Raw genomic sequence first — 27,028 nt, 5'->3', positions numbered from 1 at the left:
AAAACCAGCAAAGAGCACATGCAGAGTTTAAAAAAAAACAAAAATTACTGACCCCTCATAATCTTAAATTGCTTTTGCAATTTAAACAATGTTCCCCCTAAGCTTTGTGCACAGTCTTTCAGAGTTTAATTTACAGTCAGTAATTTTTGAACGTACTATTACTTGTCACTTATTAAACTAGGTTGTCACTTATTAAACTTATTAAATTATGTTGCAATAATCTGTAAAATGGAGAGTACTAACAATTTCTCCACTCCAATATTACTCTAATCCAATTAGTAACTTTTAGCTTGTGCTGTGTAGATGAACTGACACTGAAAAGTCGCAGAAGCATATTTGTTTAGTGTCTACTGTCTAGACAGTACAGTCACTTGAACTTGTGCAAATGTTGGATTTTAGTAGTTAAGTGAATTAAATTTAGTACTCTCCATTTTACAGATTATAGCTAGATGAAAAAAGGGCAACATTAATATGAGAAATATTATATGGCATTAGTGGTTTTAATGAATCAAAATGTCACTGTCAAAAATAAAGCAGAAAAGAACTGAAAATTCATTTAAATTTGAGTGGCAGGACAAATGTGACATAATTGTTTGTAAACTGCATGTATATGCAGTATTTAGCTGAAGAAGTAAGTATTTAGGTTGCTCTGGTAGAAATATTTAGCATACAACATTCAGGATCTTTTAACGGAGATGTTGTCATCAGTTTTAGACATTATCAAATTTAAAGCTTAAGGGGCGCTTTAGGGTCAAAGCTGTATAACTGAGAGGAGACCTTCACATAGCCTTTAAAGGAATGCGGAAAACCGACCAGGACTTCTGACTTAATGTCCAATCCTCACCTTCTTGTGGTGAACCCTGTTGGGTATCTACTTGGATATTGAACGAACGAGAATGGGCTGGCAATTTGGGATTTAGCCAACCAAATTGTATTCTTATTGGTTAAACCAAAATAAAAAATGATGGTACAACATGACAAAATTTCATGTCGGCTGGGGCGTCGCCCAGTTAAACAAAGCCCCCGTTGTTTTCACTAGGGAACCAAGGCGAACAGCGAAAAATCAGCTACTGGAACAAATCTGAAAACAAACCCCAACTCAACATCACCAGAGTTAAAGATCGGTACTATCAACGTAAGAAGCCTGAATGGCAAAGAAATGGAGCTAGCAGAGGAATTAGATAAGTACTAGATCGACATAATAAGGGTGACTGAAACAAAAAAGACAAAAACTGGTGAGATCTTTCTCAGCAATAAATACAAAATGTTATGTTCAAGCAATGACAATCAAGGAAAAGGAGTAGCCATAGTATTCAACACAAAATACGAGGCTAATCTTCTTGAATGGTAGGCAGTCTCAAGTAGTGATGTGGGCAAATATGAGAATGAGGAACTGGACAATGAGACTTATTTGTGCCTATGGTTCTACTAAGGTAGAAGTGGAGGAATTTTTTGAGGCTTTAGAAAAAGCAACTGACACAATGAAAAAGGAAAAGTTGGTCCTTGTTGGGGATCTAAATAGCAGAGTAGGAAATGATTGTGAAACATACAAAAATATTTTGGGAAAATTTGGAGAAAAGAGCAAAGCTAATAATAATGGTAAATACCTGTTGGATTTCTGCTCAGGACATGGACTGGTTATTACTAACACCATGTTCAAACATAAAAATGTGCACAAATTCAGATGGAGAGAAGGGGCACGGAATAAGATGAGTCTCATTGACTATGTTATTGTTGATAATGATGCAGGACACCAGAGTTTACAAAGGATTTGAAATTGGAAGTGATCACTATTTAGTCTTGCGCAGGATAAAATTGAATTTCATATTGAAAAGAATAACATGTAAGAAAGTTTTAAAGCAAATAAAAGTAGAGCAGCTCTCAGATGTGAACTGTAGACTAAAATACACAAACGGTGTTGAAGAAAAAAAAAGAGTTTGAGAACATGAATCAAACCTTGGAGAAAGCCCTGATTGATTCAGCTAGAGAGGCATGTGGTGAAGTTGTCTGCAAGGATAGAAAAATTAGAACTCCATGGTGGACACAGGAAGTTATAGAGGCAGTGAAGGAAAAGAAGAAAGCATATCAAAAGTTCCTGTCAAATAAGTCAGCTTGTGCTCTTAGAGAATACAGAGACAAATGCAAGAATGCTAAACAAAAGTCATGGGAGGACTTTGGCAAGAGTATAGAAAATAAATATCAAGAAGGTGGCAAAATATTCTGGAGGTTGTTGAAGAAGCTTAGGAATGAAGGAAAGAGTGCTGTAAAAGGAGTTAGAGATGATAAAGGTGATATGGAAATGGGAGAAAAAGATATCCTTGAAGTATGGAGTAATTACTTTGAAAAACTGCTAAATGAAACAAGCAGTGATGACAGCACAGCGGTAAAAAACACTAACCAGGCATGCAGTCAGGAATATCCATACTTGAAGTAGAAAAAGCCATCAAAGGCTTGAAATGCGGAAAGGCAGCAGGAGTAGATGATATTCGACCAGAAATGCTTAAGTATGGTGGTATAAAAGGCTTACAGTGGCTGCATTGCATAGTTCAGAAAGCCTGGACAGAGGGACGAATTCCTGATGATTGGAGTAGAGCTCATAGTACCCATATATAAAAAGGGAAATAAAACTGAATGTGGGAATTGCAGAGGTATTTCCCTACTGCGTGTTCCTGGCAAGATCTATGCAAGCATACTTGACAAACGGTCGACAAGAATTGTGAAAAAAAATCTGTAAAAAAAAGCTTTTTCCACAATTTACGACTATTTGTCATAAATTAGTCAATTTACGACAAATAGTCGAGAAAGCATGGGAATATAACAAAGATCTGTATTTAAGTTTTGTCGACTTGGAAAAGGCATATCACAAGGTGCCAAGAGAGAAGCTATTCAATACGCTACAGTTATATGATTGCAATGGGGTTTTATATCAAGCAATGCTTAGTCTTTATTTGAGTTGCAAGTCAGCAGTTAGAATTGAAGGAAGTACAAAAAGATGGTTTAATGTTAAATCTGGTGTGAGACAAGGATGTACATTATCCCCTCTGTTGTTCATTATTTATATGGATCACATTATGAAGGAAAGCAGTATTAAACATGATATCAAAATTGGAGATGTTAATGTCAGCTCTTTGCTTTATGCGGATGATGTTATACTTCTAAATAAATCCGCTACAAGTCTGCAAGATTCTCTGACTAAATTGAATAACTATTGTAATAGATATGGTATGAAGGTCAGCAATAAAAAGACAAAGACAATGAAAACAGGCAGAATAATTGAAAATGTCAATTGTGTTGTGAATGAAGAATCTGTTGAACAAGTAAAACATTTCAGCTACTTAGGCACGATTTTTAGTGAAGATGGTAATTTAAATATAGAAATAGACAACAGAATCAGCAAAGCTGGTATGGTGGGAAGTCAATTGAATAAATTCATATGGAATAAGAGAGAAATTAATCGGAAAGCTAAATTAGCTGTATACAAGACAGTGTTCAAACCAGTTTTAACTTATGGATCTGAGAGCTGGGTTAGGAGTAAAACACTTAACCAAAGACTAGAGACTGCAGATATGAGAGTCCTGAGAAAGATTAGAGGCGTGAACAGATGGCATCAATGGCAATATCATATTAAAAATGAGGATACTAGGAAAGAACTTGACATTGTCCGCATCCAGGAATGTGTTAGCAGAGCTGATCTCAGGTGGTATGGTCACTTAAACAGAATGGGTGAAGAAAGATTAGCAAAACAAGTGTTCTCTGCCAGGTTGGCAGGGAAACGACCCAGTAACTGACTGATTTGGAAGAAAATTGTATAGGAAGTTAGTAATGATGTAATTTTTTCAAGTAGTACTATCACATCCTGTACACCCCTTGAGGGTGCATTGCAGGAATTTGATGATGATGATCAAATTAAAAGCATGTACTTTTGCTATTCTGAGCACAGGCTACCACATACATTATCTGAGGCTAGCAAAAATTGGAAGGAATATTGATTATAAACAAATTAAAGCTTTTGGATTGATACTCCTTGGATGAATTGCTCACCATTCAGAGGGAGTGTATCATTCAAATCCTATAAATGGATGATCAATAAACACGTTCTCTTGTGGATGTTTCTAACATTGTAGTATTGAAGGATATGTTATCAATGAAGGTTTTATAGTTGAGGCATTGTGACTTTTCCATTATGTAAAGAAAACTCCATTATAGGTCTGGAACACATATGCAGGAGGCAGAGTAGCTTTCTTTTTAGGACATGTCAGAATAGTTCAAGTACAACATGACTAGGATTTTACACAGCAGTCACTAGTACTACTTCAAAAGCATATTTAAGAGAGGTATTCAAAAACCACTTAACCTGAGAGGCTTCAGTGCAATCTTAAGTAGCAGCAGTTTTGAAGGCTAGTAAAGAACAAATTCTTAATGTTTTTGATACTATTAGGGAACAAAAGAACACTGTAAACAAACTGTTAATAAAATAGCATTGTATTCAGGATTTTGAGGTTTTAAGATTCTTGTTTATATTCTGTATAAAGTTTTACTATAGAAATTTCACAAAATTGGAGCACATTAAATTGATATACTTACTCATTCATTTCATATGCATATCTCTGTATAGAAGAATGCAGAATTTAAGTAATTTGTCTATTTTTGAAACACACCTGACACATTACCCCCCATTTTCCAAAAGTAACAAAGTTGTTGTGTTGTATTTGTATGATGATACAACGGGTGCGAGCCCATTTTATGGGAAAGTACAGCATCATCTCATTCTCCCCTAATTTTATCCAGAGTATTCTTGACTGTAATCAGTGTTTCATGGGGCCTTTGCCTGTTCTGGGTGGAAAAAAGCCCCTACCTCATCTTTCGTTGAAAGAGACCAGACCAACGTTCCTCATGTCACTGATGGGAATTGAACCCAAGTCTTTCTGACCAAAGGGCTTCATCTATACTCACTGAGCTACAGTGGCTCTATAAATGTGTAGAAATAGCTCTTTGGCATGTCTGGGAGAACATGTTGATTATTTTATGATTTTAGAAAAATATACATTTCCTAGTTTCTTCATTTTAAATTCTTTGATTAATTAGCTCATCATTACTGGTAGTTCAACCTGATTAAGTTTTCATTATTGCCATTTTCTTACATGCTGGTCCTTAAATACTATCTGCCTCAATCCATCAAGATCTTCTGGGCTTTATTCTTCCAGGCTTTCATAATCAAACACTTAAGTGATTATACTAACTTAACTTTGCTTACACATCCTTGTCTGCTGCATTGCACTAGTACAAAAGAAGAAAATGTTGAGATTATATATATAGCAGTGGCATCGTGCATGCTCATTTCAGTTGGGTGCACACCCAACCGAAATATCATGGCCTATGCAACCCGCTCTACAAAATTCACGTGAATTTGACCGTATGAATGTTTTAAGTGTATAGCACGTCAGTGCTCATCTTAATTGGTTTAAGGCAATTAATTGTAGGATAACTTTGGATACTTTGTAACTAAATCTGCACAGAGTGGGTGACAGTGTGTTTGTTTTAAGATACTGTATATTAGAAAACAATAATGAAGGAGAATGTTATATTTGAATTATTCAGAGGCATAAATTTTAAAGAGGGCGACGAAACTTAACTCCTTTGACTACTGTTCCTATACTGTTTTCCATTGTAAATATAGGCAAAAAAGTATTGAAAATATATATTAAAAACTTGCCTGTCACATCAGTTCATACTACGCATGCAAAGCAGATGAAACTCAGAAAACAAAAACTCATGACATTTGATTGGATTGGTTGACACAATAACCAATCCCAACTTCTAGGTATTATATCAGAGCTTGCTTTGCCTTCTGAGCTAGAATGCTAAAATATGACCTACCACCTGTACATCTTTTTAAAGGACTCAAAGGTGTATGTATTTCGAAAACACACCCAGGCTATTAACGAAAATGCAGTGTTTACGCATCAAAAAGTGTCCTCTTTGTGAAGCATTAGTATGTTGTGTTTAATTTTAGGAATCACACTAAGTCTGGAAGCGATTAGAAGTCTTTAACGCGAATAAATGCAAAAATATATTGCTGATATTGCTATTCGGTGAATGAGCACCACATACCTAACATTCCTGAATATTTGCCCCTGAAATTTATATATAATCCCACCCACATAAGTGCTAAGGAAGATTATGCAATCCAGGAACCCAGATCTGCTTTCCAACTGCCAGGCCAAGATATTTGTGATGAATGTCTTTTACACAGATTTCAATGCCCAGAGAGAGACCACCACTTGAGTGAATTTGTTTTAGCATAGTTGGATACTTTTTTATTGGCAGATTTGCTTTTGTGAAAATAGTAAATATACTGCACTCAAAAATCCAGTTTTGAACAATTTGAAACATATGCAAATAACTCCAATAGATTGCTAATATGGTGTCAGTTTTGGGTTGAAGACTATGATTAACACTCACTTTTTGCTCATAATTTGATTTTTATTTTAATAATTCCTATCTGGAAATTCATGAAATTTGGTAGTATGTAAGATTCAAATAATTGAATAACTTAGGACCATGTTAGAGGGCAAAAAAAAAAAAAAAATAGTGCAAATGTTGCATACTGATGATTTATATATATATATGATGGCTAGAAGGAAGTATGATTAAGTCTCTAGGGTTTCACATTATTTAACTATTGTACTTCAGCGAGTAGGATTAAATAATCTGGAAACCACATTCTAGAGACTCCAAATAAGCAGAACATTGTTTTGGTTCTACAGGTGAGCTAATTCTGTGGTTTTATTCTAAATTCAAATCATAAAGAAAAATAAACGGGAGCTGTACCATCTTTCCTAGGTTCATTAGCTGTTACATTACACCATTTAATTCAATCTTCTGAAAAAGTAAAAGCTAGTTATGAACTAAATATGCTTACATTAGAATTGGGGGAGGGGGTGAATGATTTATATCTTCAGACTAGGACCTATTACTACAAAATAATCTTATAAGTTATGTTTTTTAAGTTGTGGACACAAACTTTGTAAACTAACAGTAACTTAAGGTTCTACTTCAGTGATTAGATTAAAATCACTTTTGCTTTTCTTTTTAGGGCCAGTGTTATTAGATGAATTTGTAGAATGGATAAAGTTAAGAAAACCTGATGGATTTCAAGACTGAAGGCATAGAGCTGATTGTAGATTATTTACAACAGTTCATAGTGCCAAAATTTCAGCTAACATTCAAAGGTGAAAAACTAAGTCAGCAACCATTGCTAATTTCTGAGTCGTGATATACAGTGGTTGCCTTATGACAGGTGTAAAACTTCATGGACAAATTATTTGTGGTAACTATATATTACAGTGTCCCCATTTTCTGTTTACGATGAAATAAGACTGAGCACTAACTTTATACACTCAGGAATTGCCCAGGGCTAGTGAATAAACAAGCCGGACCCGTGGAAGAGGCAAGGACTGCCGTTTCTAGTTCATGCATTTCTTCCTCAAACCCACCCACCGGGAAATGAGAGCCAAGCTGTTATATACAGACATTAATGTTGTTCTAAGCAGGGACTTTGTGTAATTAAGTCTTATGCCATCATCATCCCTTCCAACTATTTCATATTGCAACAACTGTTTTTATTATCTTCTTTCCTTGAATATCAGTTGCATTTGGTTCTCACTGAACGTCTGTGCCTGACTTGTGTAAATTGTATAGAGGGGGATGTTGGCTATAGTGTAATTTAACTTTTACTTTAAATGATTACTGGTGTCTTATTTCTGTGTGTGTATGTGCATATGCACACATTTGGTTTTGAATACTTGTAAAATAAGAAAAATAAAACTACTTCCATGACAACTGCTGGAATTTTTTTTTTTAATGCTAAGACAATGTTTAATCAACACAAGATTATTTACAGAAGTTTACAGTCTAAGCATGGTAGGCTGAAGGATTCCCAAACTGCATCACTGGGAACTTTATCTATGAAAGAAAGAAATTAACTCAGTTGCAGTTAAACATTCACAATTGAGTGGATATACAGGGTGTTCCAAAAGGGGGGAGGGTATATAACTTTGAATGCAAATAGCGACAGATGAGCAATATTTACTATCATGCAAATGCAGCATAACACTTGAAGTTTCAACATGACCTCCAGTAATTCTGGAGACGTCCCCCTCTGTAACCAATTTCCAGCTCATGCAGCTGAGCATATCTGGCATAACTTCAGCAATGACAGCAGTAATTTTGGAACGCAGCTCACCCAAATTGGCTGGTGGTGGTGGCCACGCTACAGGTCTGCCTGGAAAATAGGTCGAGGTACGACCTTGTAAGGTAATGAAGAGATGCTCCATCTTGCTGGAAATTAAGCATTCGGCATAGTCATCCTCATCTTATTGTTGTATTAGGTATCCTTTGGGGTACCACAAACATGTTCTATCAGGGCATGTGGATTTTCACTTCTAAATTCTGCAGTTGTGTTTACTAGCACATAGGTGAAATTGCACTCGTCACTGAAAACAGTCATGTCCAAAAGTTCTCATTTTGTTCTATCCTATTAATAATTTCAATGGACATCCTGGCATAGGGCCTTAAATGTAGATGCTGTTGTAAAACACCCCATATACAGTCACGTGAAATTCCTATTTGACGAGATGCCTGTCTAGTAGACTTTCCAGGGCTTCTCCAGAAATTTTCCCAAACTTCTTCCACAGCAGCACATAACAGCCTGTTTCCACAAAATTCTTGTGCCATTTCTAGATCATGCACCTACTAGGAGGGTTCTTTGCCATATTGCGTGAAGAAATTCCTCTGAATTTTGTGTTGCAGACTTCATTTTCTCAAACCAAAGCAAACAATGTGCTCACTCTGCCCCATCGAAAGTCACCACTTTCAAATTGTGTGATGTATCATGTCATTTGGTAAAAAGGAAATTGATGTTTTTCAAGTCTGTTCTGCAAAGTTGTATACACCCTTTTGAAACATCCTGTATATATAAAAGTCAAACTATTCATGCTTCAGAGGCTAATAAGTTTTTTAAAAAATGTTTTCTCCTCCCCACACACACAAAATTTGCATAATTCACTGGTACTGTTAAAAATACAAATTAAATGCTTTGCTTCATTTTGTAAATATCATTTAGGAGGGAAAATATATGTTGTTGCTCAACATCCCTTTGATATTTCTAGGGATGTTTTTTTAGTCCCTTTATTAAGGTCATGACATGAAAAATTACTAAGTATTTTCTTTGTCCAGAGAGGCTTGTTTTATGTTCTACCATATTTTGTAAATCCTTCTATGCGCTTAGATATATTGTCAAAAGCAATTGTATTGCTTCTTGCTATTGTATACTAGTAAGAAGCTATTATACAATGAGCTTTTTTAAAAGCAGTTGGAAAAGTCACTTATGTCTCAAAAAATTCACCTATCACAGCAAATGCTATTCTTTGTCTCAAAATTTTCTAGGATTTTGTTTCAATTTCTTTGGAAACAATCTTTCTTGTTAGAAATCTACATTTAATTCCATATGTGTTCATAAATTCTTTCATTTGATGACAATGACCTAATAATGGAAGTAGAATTCATTACCAAGATGGAGCAGAAGTGTGACAGTAATAATAAGTTAATGACAGATTCAGAGATATCTGGTCATTTAGATACAGTGAATGATGTATTTTGCATTTTCAATATACATCATTCAGTGACCAGATTATAATGTTCATCAGATGCTCAGATATCTTTGAATCTCTCATTAATAATTTATTATAACTGTCAACATTTAAAGGCTGTAAAAAATTAAAAAAAAGCATAAGTGACTATTGTGGCTATAAAAAAAGACAGGTAAAATGATCGACTTCATGTGCCACATGGATAATCAGAAAATATACAAAAAACAAAAATCAATTGTAAACTTATACAAGAAGCCAATGAAGGCATCTGATGAAAATGAATTTAAAAACTCACTATTAAATAAGGATGACAGAGCTGCTGTTCTAGTTGAATTTATAAGTGGGAGAAGTGATCTATAAAATCATAGCCAAGTTTCTTGCATGGAGGGAGAAAATGTTAGTATTACAATTCAAGTTTTTACAGAAATAATAGTGCATAGGTTTTGTGCACAGCCCAATGAATACTAACTTTTATGTCTTAGAATTACTGATTATGAGAAAGTCTTTGATTCAATAACAACTTTCACAACACATGAAGCATTACAAAATTGATAATCAGAGGAGGCAATATAAGTCATTTATTTTTACTTTAAGTCCAGATGAACTGCATGCTCATCTATGAACTAAAAATTGCTAGGACAAATGATATCAATGGAAGGGGTCAAAATGCAAATGATGCTGATTAGGAAATATTCAAAAGCAAATTACTAAAATTCAGTATGCAAACATATATGCCCATTACATCAAAAAATACATATGAAATCAAACCAAAATTTCTGATATAATAGAATGCATGAAACGTCTTAAGTTGCAATAAAGTGGACACACTGTCTTGTTTTTGATGTGTACAAAATAAGTATTGGTTTGAATACTATGAGGAGTAAAGATGACCAAAATTACACATAAATTGAATATATTCATGGAATCTGAGAGTCAGGTTAGAAGTAAAAGTAGATTGAAGATAAGAAACCTCAGGCAAGAGAGCACTGAGAAAAATTAGGGAAGTGAACATATAGCATCTATGGTAGGATCATATTGAAAGAAACTTGGCATTGTCGACATCCAAATATCTATGAGCAGAGTTAAGATGGTATAGTCATTTAACCAGAATGGGAGATTACCAAAACAGGTAATGGCAGTATAATGCAGTAGGTACTGCCTTAGAAGGAATAAAGGTTAAATGTTGACCACATTGGAGATCTGATGAATAACATTGTCAAAAGCTAGCGGTAATGCAATTTATTTTCTGTAGTACTATCAAGGATAGAAATATATACAAAAAATATGGACAGGAGATGGTTTTCCCTCTGTATGGACAGTATGTTTGTGAGTCTGTCACCTCTCACTGTATGTCCCACTTCCTTTTTATCTGTTTCTCACCAAACAAAATGAACCACAACTGAAAGAAGCGTTTTTACTGCAAATCTCAAAAATTCTCCCACACAAAATAGTTCAAAAACCCAAAAGGCAACAGAAATCCAACCAAACAACCCACCAACACCAATTCTTACAACAACAAAAAAAAAAGTTTCCACATCAACATTTGTGGCCTAAACAAATAAAAAAGAAGTGGAGATAGAAGGCAGGGATGCTGAGGTGTTTGCCATCAGCAATGACCCCTCTCTCTCTCTCAGATCATCAATCTTCCCACTAGAATACCATACAAACCCCCTTCCAGGCACTGTGGACCACAATCTATGCCCACAGGTCGCAGTCTCGTGTCCTTTGGCACTACAAGGCTACCAACTGTAAGAACCTCTGTGACTTCTATTCCTCTGATCCAAACACCTGCTCAGACCAAATAACAGAAATCATGCTCACAGAAAAGAAGGCTTTCAACCCCTTTCCAGTCCAAACTCTTGACCACCATCCAAACCCTGGTTTTCAAAAAAGCATGCCACTTCTGTAAATCAAAAACATCACTGCTTACCACAATTGGCTCAAGACCAAAACTCCAGCTTGCAACAGAAACATCACCAACTCAGACTTTGAAAGGGCCAGATGTTGCAGTCACTCTTTCTGTTCCCTTGTACAAGTAGTGTCTTGTACTTTTTTTTGCACAAGACACTACTTCACATCTTCTAACTATACACAAAGCACAAATCTGCCCAGTTATGGAATATTGTTCCCATATTTGGGGTGGGTCCATATGAAATTAGTACAACCAAGTCAGAGAGAGAGGTTGAGAAGCAGGTTGTGGAAGGACAAAAAGAGGATGGATACAAAGGTGAGGAAGTGAATATAGCAGAGCAAAACAGTGGGGATGATAAGAATATAAATGAAAATCGGGCTGGTCCGAACAAAGAAAGAAGTGCACTATAGCAGACCACCAAAGAGAGAGTAAAGAGCAATTGTGTTGATGGGATGACTTCAAAGAGTGGAAATTGTTAGGCTTGTATACTAATGTACAGGGTATCAGAAATAAAGGGGCTGCGTTTGTGGCATTGATTGAATCAGTATGCCCAAAGATAATGGTATAAGTGAAACTTAGTTGACTCAAGATGATGTACTGTCAGGATTTGAAATGGTAAGATAAAGAATTTTCTGAAAGAATAGGAAGAGGAGTATTGTTAAGGGTAGCAATTAGAAGAATTGGGTCCTTCAAGAGTCAAAGTGGAAAATGTGAGTTAAGATTTTGAAGCTGTTTGGTGTAAAGTTGATATCAATAGAATAACAGCATCCTATTAGATATACTATAGGCCAGGGACTGTGGAGAGTATTGATTGTGAAACGTTTAAACAAATTAGTTGGGCAAGTAAAATGAAGATGATCCTAATGGGAGATTTTAATTATAGCAATGCATTGGAAAGAAGATAGTGAATTTGTTGAGTTTCGGCAGGAATAACTATCTCAAGCAGCATCACAAGGCTGATCGATGTTATATTTGGTGAAAGTGATCACGAGGTATTAGTTTGGAAGATAGTCAAACAGGAATATGTTATCAAGAAGGACGATTATCAGCAGCTCTATAATCAACTAGCATCAATACATTGGGTTGATGAATTGTGTAGAAAAGATGTTGACAGTGCATGGGAAATGATAAGGGAGTATCTAACACAAGCAACGCATAACTGTATACCAAGAGTTAAGTGAATAGAGTAGGAGTGAGATGGACGAACAGTGAAATCAAGCAAGCAGTGTTAAAAAAGAAGTTATTATGGAGGAAGTAGAAGACGGTCTGCAGTGAAAATGCATGAAGAATATAAAGTGTAGGCCTGAAAAGTGACAAGCATGGTTAGAAAAGAAAAAGTAGAATATGAGTGGAGATTGGCCAGTCAGGTCAAAGCTATGCAGCAAGCAAGAGGAAAAATAATTATGGCAGGTTGGTACTGGTGGATAGTTCTGGTAACCATAACAAATGATATGGTGGGATTATTTAACAAATACTACAGTGTATAATCATAATGGTGTGAATGATGAAGGAAGGAAGGAAGGAAGGCAAGAATTAGAGGAATTAACCCTCCAACCGGCCATGATGTCTATAGATGTCCAGCTAGATCTGGATAAGATTCTGTAACACCCGTTGAATAACATGGATAAGAAGTGCAATTTGGTCTCACTATTTCATCCACCTCAGCCAGTAGAGAGGTTAAAGGTATATCAAATGTTGCTCAGGTTAGATGTTAAGACTGTGGGAATGGATGATATATTACCACATGTTTTTAAAGAATGTGCAAGAGTTTGAAATGCTCTTGTCCTGTTTATTTAATGAGAGAGTTGTAATGGGCAAAGTTCCTAAGCCGTAGAAAGAAGGAAAAATAATACCTCTCCACCAGCTGGTTCGAGAACACAAGTTTCCAATTATAGACCGGTCTGTATATCTGCAGTTGTGAACTAGATGTGGAAACACTAGAGTCCAAAGACGAATAACCAAAGTGATATCAAGACTGGAGCATTTGAGAGAATGTGGATTATGAGTAGATATGATAGAATCCCTTAACTAATTTGAAGGTTTCTATCAGAACAATACGGAAGAAATAAAAAGAGTGGATGTCAAGGCGAGAAGAATGAGGGCCCATCCCTGGAAGTTGTATAGGGATGTGGTGAAGAAGGGAGTGGAGAGTTGCTGGTTGAGTGGGCCTCCTACAATTAATGTTGACTCCATGGAGGTTACCAAATAATATATATTGCACTGTTGACTACAGTTGTGCTGGGATGGTATCTAAGGCCTAGTGTCATGGCTGTTTGTATAATTTTCTTACAGTAGCTTTTATGAACTTTTAGATGTAGTAAACACATGATAATGTAATGCCATGAAGTATTCAATAATGTATGTGAGGGATATTCCTAGTAAAGTTGTTTCTAACCTCTTCTATTATTCCTGCCTACTGTTGTTCAGAAGCTAAGCAAGACAATCTCACAGGCTCTATTTGAGAGCCCTGGTCACAAGTAATTATACCAAAAGGTTTATTTTTTATTTATTTTCTTATTAAAAAAAAAATTAACTAAAAATAGTAAACATTTGATTATGTTCAGAAGAATACTTACAAAGCTTGAATAGATAAGATATCATTTGCAAAATTTGTCAGACTTCATTTTTGATCGCCTAAATACAAAATGTTTGTTACTATTACAGAAATCTATTGTTCCAATAAAGCACAGTGATATAAAACTATCAAATGTCTTTCATATTGAATCATCATAAAAATACAGAAAGCTTCCTTTCTATATTTTTTTTCTTCTTTTTATCATCTCAAATACAACTGGTAAATTATAAAACAAGCATTCCATGATTCATTGAAAAGTAAGAAAGAAACTTAACACTGAATATCTGTAGCTGTAATTTTTAGAAAATACGTGGTTATTCCAAAAATGGAAATAATAGTAACTGTTTTATAAGGCTTAAAAGGAAGTAGGAAAATCAAATGCCATGGAAATAGTCAGCTCTCATTATAGGCAAACTATTCTTCCTGTTGTTCCGGAGTTGGCTATAGTGAGAGACAACTGTATCTAGACCAGCGTTTCCCTGATTTTTCCTACGAAGGAACACTTAACAAATCCTGAAATTTTGTAATGTATTATTAATTATGGCATAATCAAAGGTATTAGTACACTTATGTATACAGTGTAACATGTTGACAAATATAAAATTACATTTAAATCAGTTATCAATCACATTACTAATGAAATCTTGTAGCATATTGTAGTTTCTTCAGGCCAACATCATTAATTTGTGCTGATTTTCACATCCATTCTGATCACCAAAAATTTATAATATACAATGGTACCTTGGTTTGCAAGCATAATTCGTTCTGGAAACGTGCTTGTAATCCAAAGCACTCTTATATCAAAGTGAATTTCCCCATAAGAAATAATGGAAACCCAGATGATTCGTTCCAAAACTCAAAAATATTCATATAAAAATGATTAATACAAAATACATATACCTTCTTATATTTTTATTATTTAAATGTAATATACATAAAGTAATCGAATTTATTAATTACATATTACAGTAATTGTATTGGGTAGGACGACTTTCATTGTCATTAACGGAATGACTGCTATCTGTTGATTCTTTTTCTTTTTGTGTGACTTTAACAAGGAACCTATCCCATGACACTTGCTTTTGCCTCCTTTTGAGGATTTCATGGAAATATGACATTGCATTGTCATTAAACAAATTCATTGCTCACACTTACTCGGGTGGTGCTTTTCTACAAAATTTTGCAGTTTCCCACATTTTACACACCTCCCTAATCTCATTTGAAGAGAGGGCTGTCTCTGTCTTTTTCTCCTCTTGCTGTTGCTCGCAATGCAGATCCATCAGTTCGTCGGTGGTAAACTCCTGCCCATGTTCCTCCACCAGCTCTTGAATGTCGTCCTCATTCACCTCCAGTCCCATGGTCTTCCCCAAGGACACAATTTCATTGACAACTGGCAGCTCCTGTTCATGAGTACCGCCTTGATGGAATCAGACCACAGTTTTCTCTTGGTGACCCCCATCTGAGGCTTTATCGATGATCCTAATGTAGTTTACGATGTGGAAATGATTTTTCCAAAATTCTTGGAGGGTAAGATTAGTTCCTTCGGTCACCTCAACGCATCGCTGAAATAGTGCCTTGGTGTAAACTTTTTAAAGTTTGAAATGACCTGCTAATCCATGGATTGGAGTAATGGAGTAGTGTTGGGAGGAAGGAACTTGACATCAATGAACTAATTCTTCCAGTAAGTCGTCCTTAAGGCCTGGAGGATGAGTAGGAGCATTATCCATAACCAGCTAGACTGAGTGGCAATTTTTTTTCTAAAAGGTATTTCTTCACTGCAGGGACGAAGATCTCGTTAATCCACTCAACGAACAAGATACGAGGGACCCAAGCCTTGCTGTTGGACCTCCACATAACGTTTAACTGGCTGTTCTGCACCTTGCATTTCTTGAACGCTCGTGGATTCTCAGAATGATACACGAGCAGGGGCTTGACTTTGAAATCAACGCTTGCATTAGCACACAACAAGAGGTTGATGGGCTTGTGACCGAGCATCGTGTTCTCTTCTGCTGTAATGTAGGCTCTTAGGGCTTTTTTTTGGAAAAAGATGCCAGTCTCATTGCAATTAAAAACTTGCTGCAGCAGGTAACACTCGGAAACCACGAGCTTCTGTAACTCGGCAACGAACACTTCAGCTGCCTTTGTGTCCGAACTCGCAGCCTCTCTGTGTCTTACAACACCATGGATGCCACTTCTCCTCTTAAAGTTATGAAACCATCCTCTGCTCACCTTGAAGCCTTCTTCGTTTTCTGTAGACGTACCTGGCCGTTTACTTAAGAGATCTGCTTACAAGGCCTTTGCCTTCTCGCAGATCAAGTTCTTGGTCACAGTATCACCTGTTAGTTGCTTCTCATTTATACATCGAGCCCCCTTAGTTCTTTTTTAATACTGTGGAAATTGTTGACGTAGACTTCTTATAAAATCTTGTGAGGGCGGCCACTTGCCTACTTTGTGCATGTCTCGCGGATTTCCTTCTTAACTTCCACCATAATCATCTCCTTCTTCTTACCGCCTTCCTTTTCAACACTTTTCTTCATTGGGACCATTGTCGTAGTACAGTTAATAAACAGTCACTACATTTGGACACAAAAAAATGCTTTATACACACACATGGTCACAACGCTAGCATGAATGAGGTATGCTGACTGAGACCGAGCATACAGGATGATTACCCACAATCCCGAGGGGCCTGTGCTCACGTGATGCTCGGCAGACAAAGCGTATAGGTAATACTTGTATTGCAAGACCTCGCTCATTTATCAAGTTAAAATTTATTAAACATTTTTGCTCATCTTGCAAAACACTCACAGACCAAGTTACTTGCAATCCAAGGTACCACTGTAAGTACTTACTAGTAAATGCAGACGTTTTCTCCTGTGTGCTAGTATTTTCCCCTCCTTTTGTACATCCTGGAGATCACTATCTGTTGCATCACAAACACCTTCAATAAGAGATTTCTTAATACCAAAATTAAACAAAGTCCCTTCTCTCTTATTCATATTAAAATTTAAATCTGTAGGCCTATTACTTTTAAAAAAGCATGGCACTGCGGTTTCGAAACAAGCTCTTTCACCCTATAATATGAACTTGCAAAGAGAGTATACAGTATTACTAGATTTGAGAACTGGATACAGACTACCTTGATCTTCAATTTCAGTGGAAAAATTTTCTTTATACTTCCTTGCTAATTGGTCACTAGCATTTGCAATGCAGATGTTATTTTGTTTAGCTTTGAGAACAAAGGATATGCCACCTATTGTTGTAATCAGCTTGCAGGCAATTTTTATGACCTGTCATAAACAGCGGTATTCCTTTTCCCAAACGTTGAAAGATTTCAATGTGCGAAAATTAACAATAATTCATGAATATTTCCATGTTTAAAAATATGGGGCTTGGTCACTGACATTTGCAACACAGATGCTATTTTGAGAACAGAGGATATGCCATCCAGTGTTGTAAGCGATTTTTATGACTGGTCATAAACAGCAGTGTTTCCTTTCCTGAATTACTTCCATGTTTAAAAATACATGGCTTGGTCACTGACATCACGGAACACAATTTGGGAAACCCTGATCTAGACAACTAATTTACAGAAGACGTATGTCTTATGCAAATCAACTTAATCAACTGCTGAATATAGAATAATTTAAATAACTTTTACAAAAGCTATTTGTAAATGTGAAAGCACCCTTTTGGACTAAGCTAATTTTGACAAATGTTAGTCTAATGAAAAACATGATTCACTTACAGCTAATTATAGGCCTACAGTAGTTATCCATTTATTTATATTTGCAAAATATTGCATACTATAAACAGAAAAGAGCTCCTAAGATCACAATACAAAAGTCTAAAGTGAAAATCAAAATATGCACAGTAAGCCAAACATTTGTTTCTCATGAAGGTGTGTGTATATATATATGTCATATTCTGTATTTAATATTCAGAAATGAACAGGATTTTCATGATGGAAGAACCACCACATGGTATCAGGAAATAAAACGGTATGTTCCTTTCCCCAAGTATGGCAAACTTAAGTAGTTATTTAAAGTAATCTTCAACAACCCTATTAGTCTGATCTTCAAATGACAAGAACGATGAAAGAGAACCCTCCTGAGCTACACCACCACTGGCTGCAAAGTTCAAAGATAAACCAGCATTCAACATGATCAAGAGAAAACTACTCTCAATTGCTAAATGCTTCACACTCCATGCACCTTTTTTTTTCCTTGTGAATTCAGAAAACTAAAAGCTTTCATATTTAAGAATGACACTAGCAACGCACCAGCCAGGTTGGCCAAGTAGGTCATATATCTACTTTCCAACCAATAGGCTGTAGTTCAAATCCCACTATAGCCACTGATGTGTGTGATTACATTTAGATGAGAGATGAATTGCACTGCCCACTGTGAGACCACTGCCTCACTTATTGGAAGTAGAAATGGTATGAAAAAGTTTTGTGTTTGGCCTCTAGAGCAGGGTTTCCAGGTTATATAAGAAATCAATTAGAAAAAATCCTAGTCTACACATGGTATTAATGTACTACAGGTTTACAACCTTTCATAAGTGGGAGTTAAAAAAAAAAGTTAATGAAGCTGGATAAAAAATGAGGCTACCTGCCACCTTTACAATTACTGCAGAATTTAATCTTGTCTATTATTATAAATTATATTCTTGGTTGTTTTCTCATACTTGGGTCAAGTGTGAGAAAACAAGCATCATAATGTAATGTTTTCCATCCTTAAGTTTAGTGAAAGCTAGGTGATTCTTCAACTGTGGGGCAATGTGATGTGATGTCATCTTCATATACAAATAGCCTAGATGTTTCACACCAAACTTTTGTTTGTTCATGCTGCTTGATGGCAGCAGTGATTCAAATTTTTTGACAGTCTTCCAGATCTCAGGTTTAAATGAGGTGGAGATCCAAAATATGAGCCATGCCAGTCAAAAATTTCTCTCTGTATGTGCAAAACAAGGTTGGGAAAATATAAGATTATTGTTATGCATTCATTTGTAGCCAGTATAAGTCAGAGGTTAATGAAAACACCAAAGATCTGATTTGAGAAACAATGAGTTGTATTCTTTCAAGAATACCGTAGAAAGGAAAATACACATATATAGGAAGAAAAGAAAAGCCGGTCCAACAGAGTTGAAAGTCTTTTTTTTTTTTTAAAGGAAAGTGGAAAAAAGCAAAAGCAAATGCAGAATGTAAAGGAATGAATTGTACAATCAGCAAAACTGTGGCTATGATTTACAGCTAAATAAAATTATACAGAATAATCCAGTTTTGCACAATAAACAGATGATGTGACATGTGCCTTTTGGGTAGAAAAGAAGTATTGTTCAATTCTCGTTGTTGGCATGAAGTTTATTTGAATAAATGGTAATGTAATGTAATATGGAGGTGACAAAGGTTTTTCCTTCCACACTTCATTCCAAATTCATTCTGCAGATAAATAAAACAGCTTGAGATCACACATAGAATCAGGCAAAACAGGATGACACGTTTCCTAAATCTATGCTAGAATAGGTTCTGAATTACAAGGTAGAATATGAGAAACCTAATATAGATTTGGTGGGGGGGGGGGGAACAGAAGCTTAAAATAGTTAAGTTCCTAAGTAATCAATCAGAGAACTGATCCAAGGACTGCTACAGGACCCTTCTTAGGATCTGTTGTAATAGCCACATTTACCTCTACAACTCAGCAGGTAATGGCAAAACCTTGCTGTTGGAAAGACAAGTTTAATTCCTGTCAAAGTACAAAGAAGAACATTAACTAGGTTTTAACTAAAGGTGAATTAGGTGGAAGTCTCAAAGTGCCAAAGTTTTTTCTCCTACACAATATCCCCCCACCCCACCCACACAAAACAGATGTTATAAAACACATACATTGATTGGATTCCTTGCTTACTACTACCTTTTCAATCTGAAGCCAATCAGTTAATCCAAAGTAATTTTTATTCCTTCACATGAACTAATATTTCCGAATAAATGAAATCCAATAATATTCAACTAATAACTCATGTTAAGCACTAGCTACACATTAAATTATTATTATTACGAGCAACTCCAAGGAGTCAGACTCATTGAGGGAGGCCCTAAACATCATGTCAAGAACAACTATTAAAATCCACAAAGTATCTATCATACTTTGCCTTGAACTCATTCATACTCATGGCACCCACAACAGACTCTGGTGAATGAGTGGAATAAGCTGCCACTCTCCAAGTAAAAAACCTAGTTCTAACACCCTTGCTAACCATACTCTTGCCCAGTTTCCATGGATGGTCCCTAGTCCTCCCACCACCAGTCCTGTTCTGAAAAATATACTCTGACTTAATCTTATAGAAACCCCTTCAGTAATTTGAATGTCTCATATCACTTCTTTTCTGCCTATCAACCAATTTCTGCAACCCACAAATCTTCAACCTGTTCTCTTAAGGTTCATTCCATAGGCCTATCATTTTGGTCACTCACCTCTGGATCCTCTCCACCTCTTCCCCATCAAGAAGAAACCCTGGCACGCAGATCTGGGCACAGTAGTCAAGATGGGGGTGTTATCAAGGCTCAATACAGAGGAACAATAACTTGCTTGTTTCTGCTCGTCAAAGTATTCTTCAGTAACCAAGTGATTTGATGAGCTGATTTAGCCACTTTTGCAATGAAATTCTATTATATAGTGAAACCTGTGGAGTATTCATAACTAAACATCAACATGTAAGCACAGTAATTAAATTATTTTAATAAGTAAATATTTCACCCTAAGTATCTTAGGACATAATCAGACAGTTATTTTAAATAATACTAGGAATAACATACAGTTAGAGTGCATGCTTACAATGGAATCCCACTATGTGTGCAGTAGCGTGTTATAGAATTAAAATAAATTTATTTTACACAATTAAGGATGACAATTTCCCAGACTTTAGGGATAGCAAGAATGTCATTAGGGTTTAAATTGGGTCTGTGACGTAGGACTTCAGCAGTTTATATATAAACGCTCAAAAAGCTTCTACATGGATCCTTTTACAAACATGAGGTTTATATAAAGAAATTGCTGAAGTTCTACATCATATACCCAACTTAAACCATAATGACATTCTTACTATCCCTAAAGTCTGGGAAATTGTCATTCTTAATTGTGTAAAAATAAATTTATATATGTTATTTTATTTTAATTTAATCTAATTTATTTTCTATCAGATATATTTATTTTAATTTAATTCTATAACACGATACTGCACGCGGGATTCCATTGTAAGCATGCACCCTAACTGTATGTTATTCCTAGTATTGTTTGAAATAACTGTGCTGATGATGTCCTAAGATACTCAGGACATCATCAGCACATTAAATTAAAAATAATTTAATTACTGTGGCTACGTGTATATGTTTAGTTACAAATTAAATTGTCCCTGAAGATAAGATCATACAAATATTCATACCAATAGAACATGGGTTGAATGGTAAACCCACCTGAAACAATGTTAGTGACAATATTACCAGTTAGTTACTCTGCACTGCCAAAGAATAATGCACCTTGTCACAGGAACATAACAGTGACATTAATGGAATGATGATCCTCTCCCCCAGCAAATGCGTCTCAATCTTGTTGAGCATCATTATGATGTGGCAAATGTGAATACAGCAGTGGGAGTGGATGGTATGTCAGCCCATGTACTAAGTCCTAGATGGCGTGCCAGAGGTAGCACGTCCAAGAATTTTGCTGGCACGTTGATGATTTACAAGTGATATCTTTTTATATGCTTATAAATTATTCAACCTTTTTTTTTAATTGTTACAATACATACAAGTTAAATTTTGTTTTACATGAGAGAGCAGCTATGAAGACATGCGATGCAAAGGCAACCAACAATTATTCAATTGAAATGCTAATTCTCTTCAACTGAATTCCATAACATCTGAAACTGTCATAACAACATTCACTATATATTTCTTATTTTTAACACATTCATTCCCTTGGAATGATAAATGTTGTTTATCATTCCAATGGAACTTCTCATTACCGGTGGGCTCAACTCACACAAAGTTTCAAGCAAGGGTTGAAACTTTGTGTGATAAGCTAGTAATACTTAGAGCCTCCATAGCTGTCAGTATAGACTAAGCCCTTTGGTCAGAAAGACCTGGGTTCGATTCCCATCAGTCATGTGAGGAACTTTCATCTGGTCTCTTTCGACTAAAGGTGAGTTAGACAGTCTCACATGGAGGTAGGAGTTTTTCATCCCCCAGAACATGCAAACCAGCCCCGTGAACACATACGGATTACAGTCAGAAATACTGCATTAATTAGCTGTAAGCCCCCTTGGTGAAGGGGGTTGACTCGACCCATCCTTGATGATGATAGTAAGACTTACAAAGTTAACAGTGGAAAATAAATGATTTAACAGATCCCTTTTTAATAACTCAAGGATTAAAACAATATAAGTCTAGCTCTAATATTTTTAAACTTAGCTTTGGAATATGTGATCCTGTTGTCACCAGTAGATACTGAAGGCACGCTAATAAACAAGTCAGTATAGATTATAGCATATGACATTAACACCATATGAAGAACCAAATAGAAAAACATATTTGGAACTAGAAAAATCAGCACAGGAGATAGAGCTGAAAAATAATCAAAAAAAAAAAAAAATCATGATTAATACCACATGGAATGAGTTAACTGATACAAGTATGAAAATTGGGAACCTTGAAATAGAAAAAGTGGATTGGATGGTTGGCTGATTTGTGGTTTGATCAGGGCCAGCTCTAGGCTTAGGCACAATGGTGGGGCACCAAAATTGTAAAAAAAAAAAAAAGCAATAGTATTAAAGAGGACTAGAGAGTCGAAGTACTGGTGGTATGAGCAGCGCCTCCCAAAATGCTCTATATGCACTTTTTTGGCAATAACTATAAACTGCTTTTAACAATAAAGAATTTTATGATGCCTGTCTTATCTTACAATGCATTGATAAAACTGGCCTAGGGGCACCACGTACCCTCGAGCCGGCACTGGGTTTGATGGTGCAAGGACAGCTAAGATCATGCTATGCTATGACACAGAGGGTTAATAAAGAAATAGATTAGTAAAAAAGATAAAATGTATGTATAAAGTGTTAAGTATCTGCAAATTAAAGGTATTAATAAATAGTTATCTACAACAAGTATTAATGAATAGTTATGAGTAAATAATGTATATACAAGGTTTGGTGTCTACATATAAACAAATTTCTAATCAAATGTGTTTGAATAAATTAATTCTTTGTAAAAATTTAAAAATGTCATGTAATATGCCTCACTGTATAGGACTTGGCCAGATAAGTAAAAATGTCATTCCTTTCTTGTGTGAAGTGCAACACTCTGCCAGAAAACAACTAATGGTGAGATGAGTGTTGCATTTCTCACACATAGGTGGGTCATCAGCCCTCAGTAAATGTGTAAGATACCATGACAACCTAATGGAGGTTACCAATTAAAATAGATTAAATGTTTCTAAATAACTACACAAGATTTATTCTGGCAATAGTGACCACAACAGGAAAGTAACTAATTTAAAAATGAAGCTTGTGTGTGTGCTTATGATCCCAAGAATAAAGCAACAGTGAAGAAGCAGATTGAGTCATTAGCAAGAGCTACTGACAAATATAAGAGGAAAACTGGTTTGCTGTTAAAGATCTAAACAACAAAAAAAAAGCAATAAATGAAATGAGCTTAAAGAAATGTTATGAGAAATTCTAAAAATACAGAGAGGGAATAAAATAAAGCTAAGTATCTGCTAGATTTCTTCAGAATTTTAGTTAAATCATCACTAATACCACACTCCAATATAAAACTGTGCATTAATTCACACAGACAGCTTACAAAATTAGTCTTACTGATTAGGTTGATGGTGATATCTTAGATTGTTCAGGTAAACTATTTTTTTTTTTTTTTTTTTTTAAATAACGAAACCTGTGGTGCGATCATAATTAAAACAAACACGTATAAACCACAGTGCAAATTATTTAATTGTAAATATTTCATCCTAAGTATCTTAGGACATCATCAGTACAGTATTTAAACAAAAATTAGGAATAACATAGTTAGGGCGCATGATTACAATAGAATCTCATGAAAACGTGTATAACGTGCTAAAGTAGTACAAAAAAAAAAAACAATTATTTAACACAGTTTTGTATGATAATTTCCCATACTTTAGGAATAGTAAGAACGTTGTTGCGGTTTAGGTTTGGTCTGTGTAGTAGGGCTTCAGAACTTTCTTTGTATAAACGTTCATGTTTAAATAAAGATCTATGTAAAAGTTTAGCCTTTTCCCAATGGATCCTATGGTTTGGATTTTCAATTCCGTGTTGAGAGAGGCCAGATTTCTGCGGTTTAAGAAGGCGAATGTGGTCTTGATGTTCCAAGATGCGTTTCTGAACAGACCTACCTGTCTGTCCTAAAGTATGGGAAATTATCATACAAAACTGTGTTAAATAATTAACGTGTTTTTTTTTTTTTTTTTTTTTGTACTACTTTAGCACGTTATGCACGTTTTCATGAGATTCTATTGTAATCATGCGCCCTAACTGTATGTTATTCCTAATTTTTGTTTAAATACTGTACTGATGATGTCCTAAGATACTTAGGATGAAATATTTACAATTAAATAATTTTCACTGTGGTTTATACGTGTGTTTGTTTTAATTATCTCTATCTAGTTTAGAGCAAGATAAAAACATCAAGGGAGTAAACTCAAATATACATATAATTATTAGAGAAAGAGTGAAAACAGGAACCAAACCTTAGAAATCCAATGCCAAAATGAGAAACCTGGAATGATTCATGCGATAAAGTTGCAGGGATAGAAAAATCAGAACTGACACTCAAGAAGGTAAAGAGACAGTCTTGGAAAAGAATAAATCATATTCACAAGCGATACATGAGATATATACTGAAAGTCAATTGTATCAGAAATCTTTGACATGGAACAGCTTGGAGGTAATTTTCAACCGGAAATGCTCATATATGGAGATATGAAAATTTTGTGGTTTCTCCATTTCAGGGTTACTATTTCTATTCAGAAAGCTTAGTCACAAACCATGGTGAAGAAGGTAAAATCAGATTATGAAAAGCAGTTAGCCTTAGAAAAAAAAAGGGAAATCCAGGAGAATTTTTCCACTATGTGCCAAGTAAAAGGAAAAATAATTTAGTGTAAATATTAAGAAAGTATCAGATGCTTTCTGTTAGGCATTCACTTTAGTAACACGTATAAACACCCAAGTAGTTCTCTAGCACATGTCAGACCTTTTTAATTGATAAACTAACTGTTGTATTTACTTCGTATTCCTGTTCTTTGAATTGCTTGTTTACGCAACACACACAAAGAAAGAGGGGAGAGAGAGAGAGAGAGAAATGTACTGTTAGTTTTAATACTAAATATCTGTGCTTTTCATGAAGTTTATTACTGTGGTTATCATTTATTTTCATTGTATGATCATCATGCCACAAGTACCTTTGAAGATAAAACATTGCATACGATTCACATTAAAACTTCTGATTTTTTTATTATTATGATGATAATGATTCATCAACTTAACTATTATATGTGAGGGGAATAACTGGGGCTTTGCTCTGTAATCCAAACATGGCCATATAAAAAAGGCTACTTGAAGCTTCCAACAAGCAAAGCGATAGTATTACACCAAGCCGTGAAACTTGTATAGTAACGAGAGGTCTGGCCTTTACTCTGAGGGGATGCAAGAGCCACACCTAAACTCCTGTCTAAGTCAGTTCACCTCTAGAGAGTTTCCTCCATTTCGTGTGTCTAATGACCTTGGCTGGCTGGGAGAATATATCCAGAGTTGGTGAGTTATTAGTAACTCTGGATATATCCTCCCAGCCAGCCAAGGTCATTAGACACATGAAATGGAGGAAACTCTAGAGGTGAACTGACTTAGACAGGAGTTTAGGTGTGGCTCTCACACCCCTCAAAGTAAAGGCCAGACCTCTGGTTACTCAAGTTACTATACCAACACAAAGATAGGCAGAGGATTTGGTTGCTGCAGACCAACCCAAACTCCAGCAAAGTTTACCACTCCACACATCTAGGCATGCACTCTATTTAACTATTTTCAGCTCCTTTTTTAGGCCCATAGTGTATTATACTCAGTTCTTTATTTTATGTAAATGATATTATAGATGATATACTCCTAAATAAAATAAGCCTGCTATCTATGGGGGGGGGGGCTGGAAAGTTTTGATAAACACCTAGAACAAAAATGACTGGTTTGTGCAACACAGGAAAGACTTTTCCTCCAAGGATTGCAAATAATGCAGCAGCATTGTAACACGTGTAATTATTCCCCATGAAGTATCACACGTTACAATGCTGCTGCATTATAACACGTGAATATGTGCAAGCTACATGGTTCTACATCAATTCCTTCATGGTGAATATCACAACTTCTCAGAACACCCTAGAGCCTCTATAGCTCAGTCAGTATGGACAAAGCCCTTTGGTCTGAAACATTTGGATTCAATTCCTGTCTGTGACTTGAGGATCCTTTATCTGGTCTCTCTCTTTCAGTAAAAGGGACCACTAAAGTCCCTTTTGCTGAAAGAGACCTTAAGGTATGAGTTAGCCAGTCTCATAAGGATGTAGGGAGACTCGGAAACTCGGGTTTTTTTGTCCTCAGAACATGCAAACCAGCCGCATGAACACAAACGGATTACAATCAGGAATACTAAAAAAAATGGTCCCTCTCAGCCATAAGCCTGATTTGTCAGCTATGTCGGTCCTAGCCTGGATAAAATGGGGGAGGGGATTGAGATGGTGCTGTACCTCCCCATAAAAATTTATTTTTGTATAGCGAACAACATTCATTTATCATGACAATTGAATTAGAGCTATT

At 35.7% G+C, this 27,028-nt stretch overlaps 2 protein-coding genes across 9 annotated transcripts in view; one reads left to right on the top strand and one right to left on the bottom strand.

Annotated features, from left to right (window-relative positions):
- SCCRO4 (DCN1-like protein SCCRO4) overlaps nucleotides 1-7,842 on the top strand; it is a 264,907-nt gene extending 257,065 nt beyond the window's left edge. For all 8 annotated transcript variants that reach the window (XM_090395325.1, XM_090395322.1, XM_090395323.1 and 5 more), the window contains one exon: nucleotides 7,097-7,842. In XM_090395325.1, coding sequence (XP_090251451.1) covers nucleotides 7,097-7,164 — 68 coding nt within the window. In that variant the 3' untranslated portion in view covers nucleotides 7,165-7,842. The remainder of the gene's footprint in view (nucleotides 1-7,096) is intronic.
- The window catches only part of FRG1 (FSHD region gene 1), a 163,869-nt gene continuing 144,677 nt past the window's right edge, over nucleotides 7,837-27,028 (bottom strand). The window contains exons 8-9 of the mRNA XM_090395319.1: nucleotides 14,139-14,196; nucleotides 7,837-7,965 (exon numbers count right to left, since the gene is read on the bottom strand). Coding sequence (XP_090251445.1) covers nucleotides 14,160-14,196 — 37 coding nt within the window. The 3' untranslated portion in view covers nucleotides 7,837-7,965; nucleotides 14,139-14,159. The remainder of the gene's footprint in view (nucleotides 7,966-14,138; nucleotides 14,197-27,028) is intronic.

Source organism: Typopeltis vanoorti, chromosome 7 (genome assembly GCF_054136105.1).
Source record: "Typopeltis vanoorti isolate ZY-2024b chromosome 7, IOZ_Tvanoo_1.0, whole genome shotgun sequence".
Classification (NCBI taxonomy): Eukaryota; Metazoa; Arthropoda; class Arachnida; order Uropygi; family Thelyphonidae; genus Typopeltis; species Typopeltis vanoorti.
The sequence above is the reverse complement of the archived record's forward strand: the minus strand, read 5'-3'. Positions and strand labels throughout refer to the sequence as shown.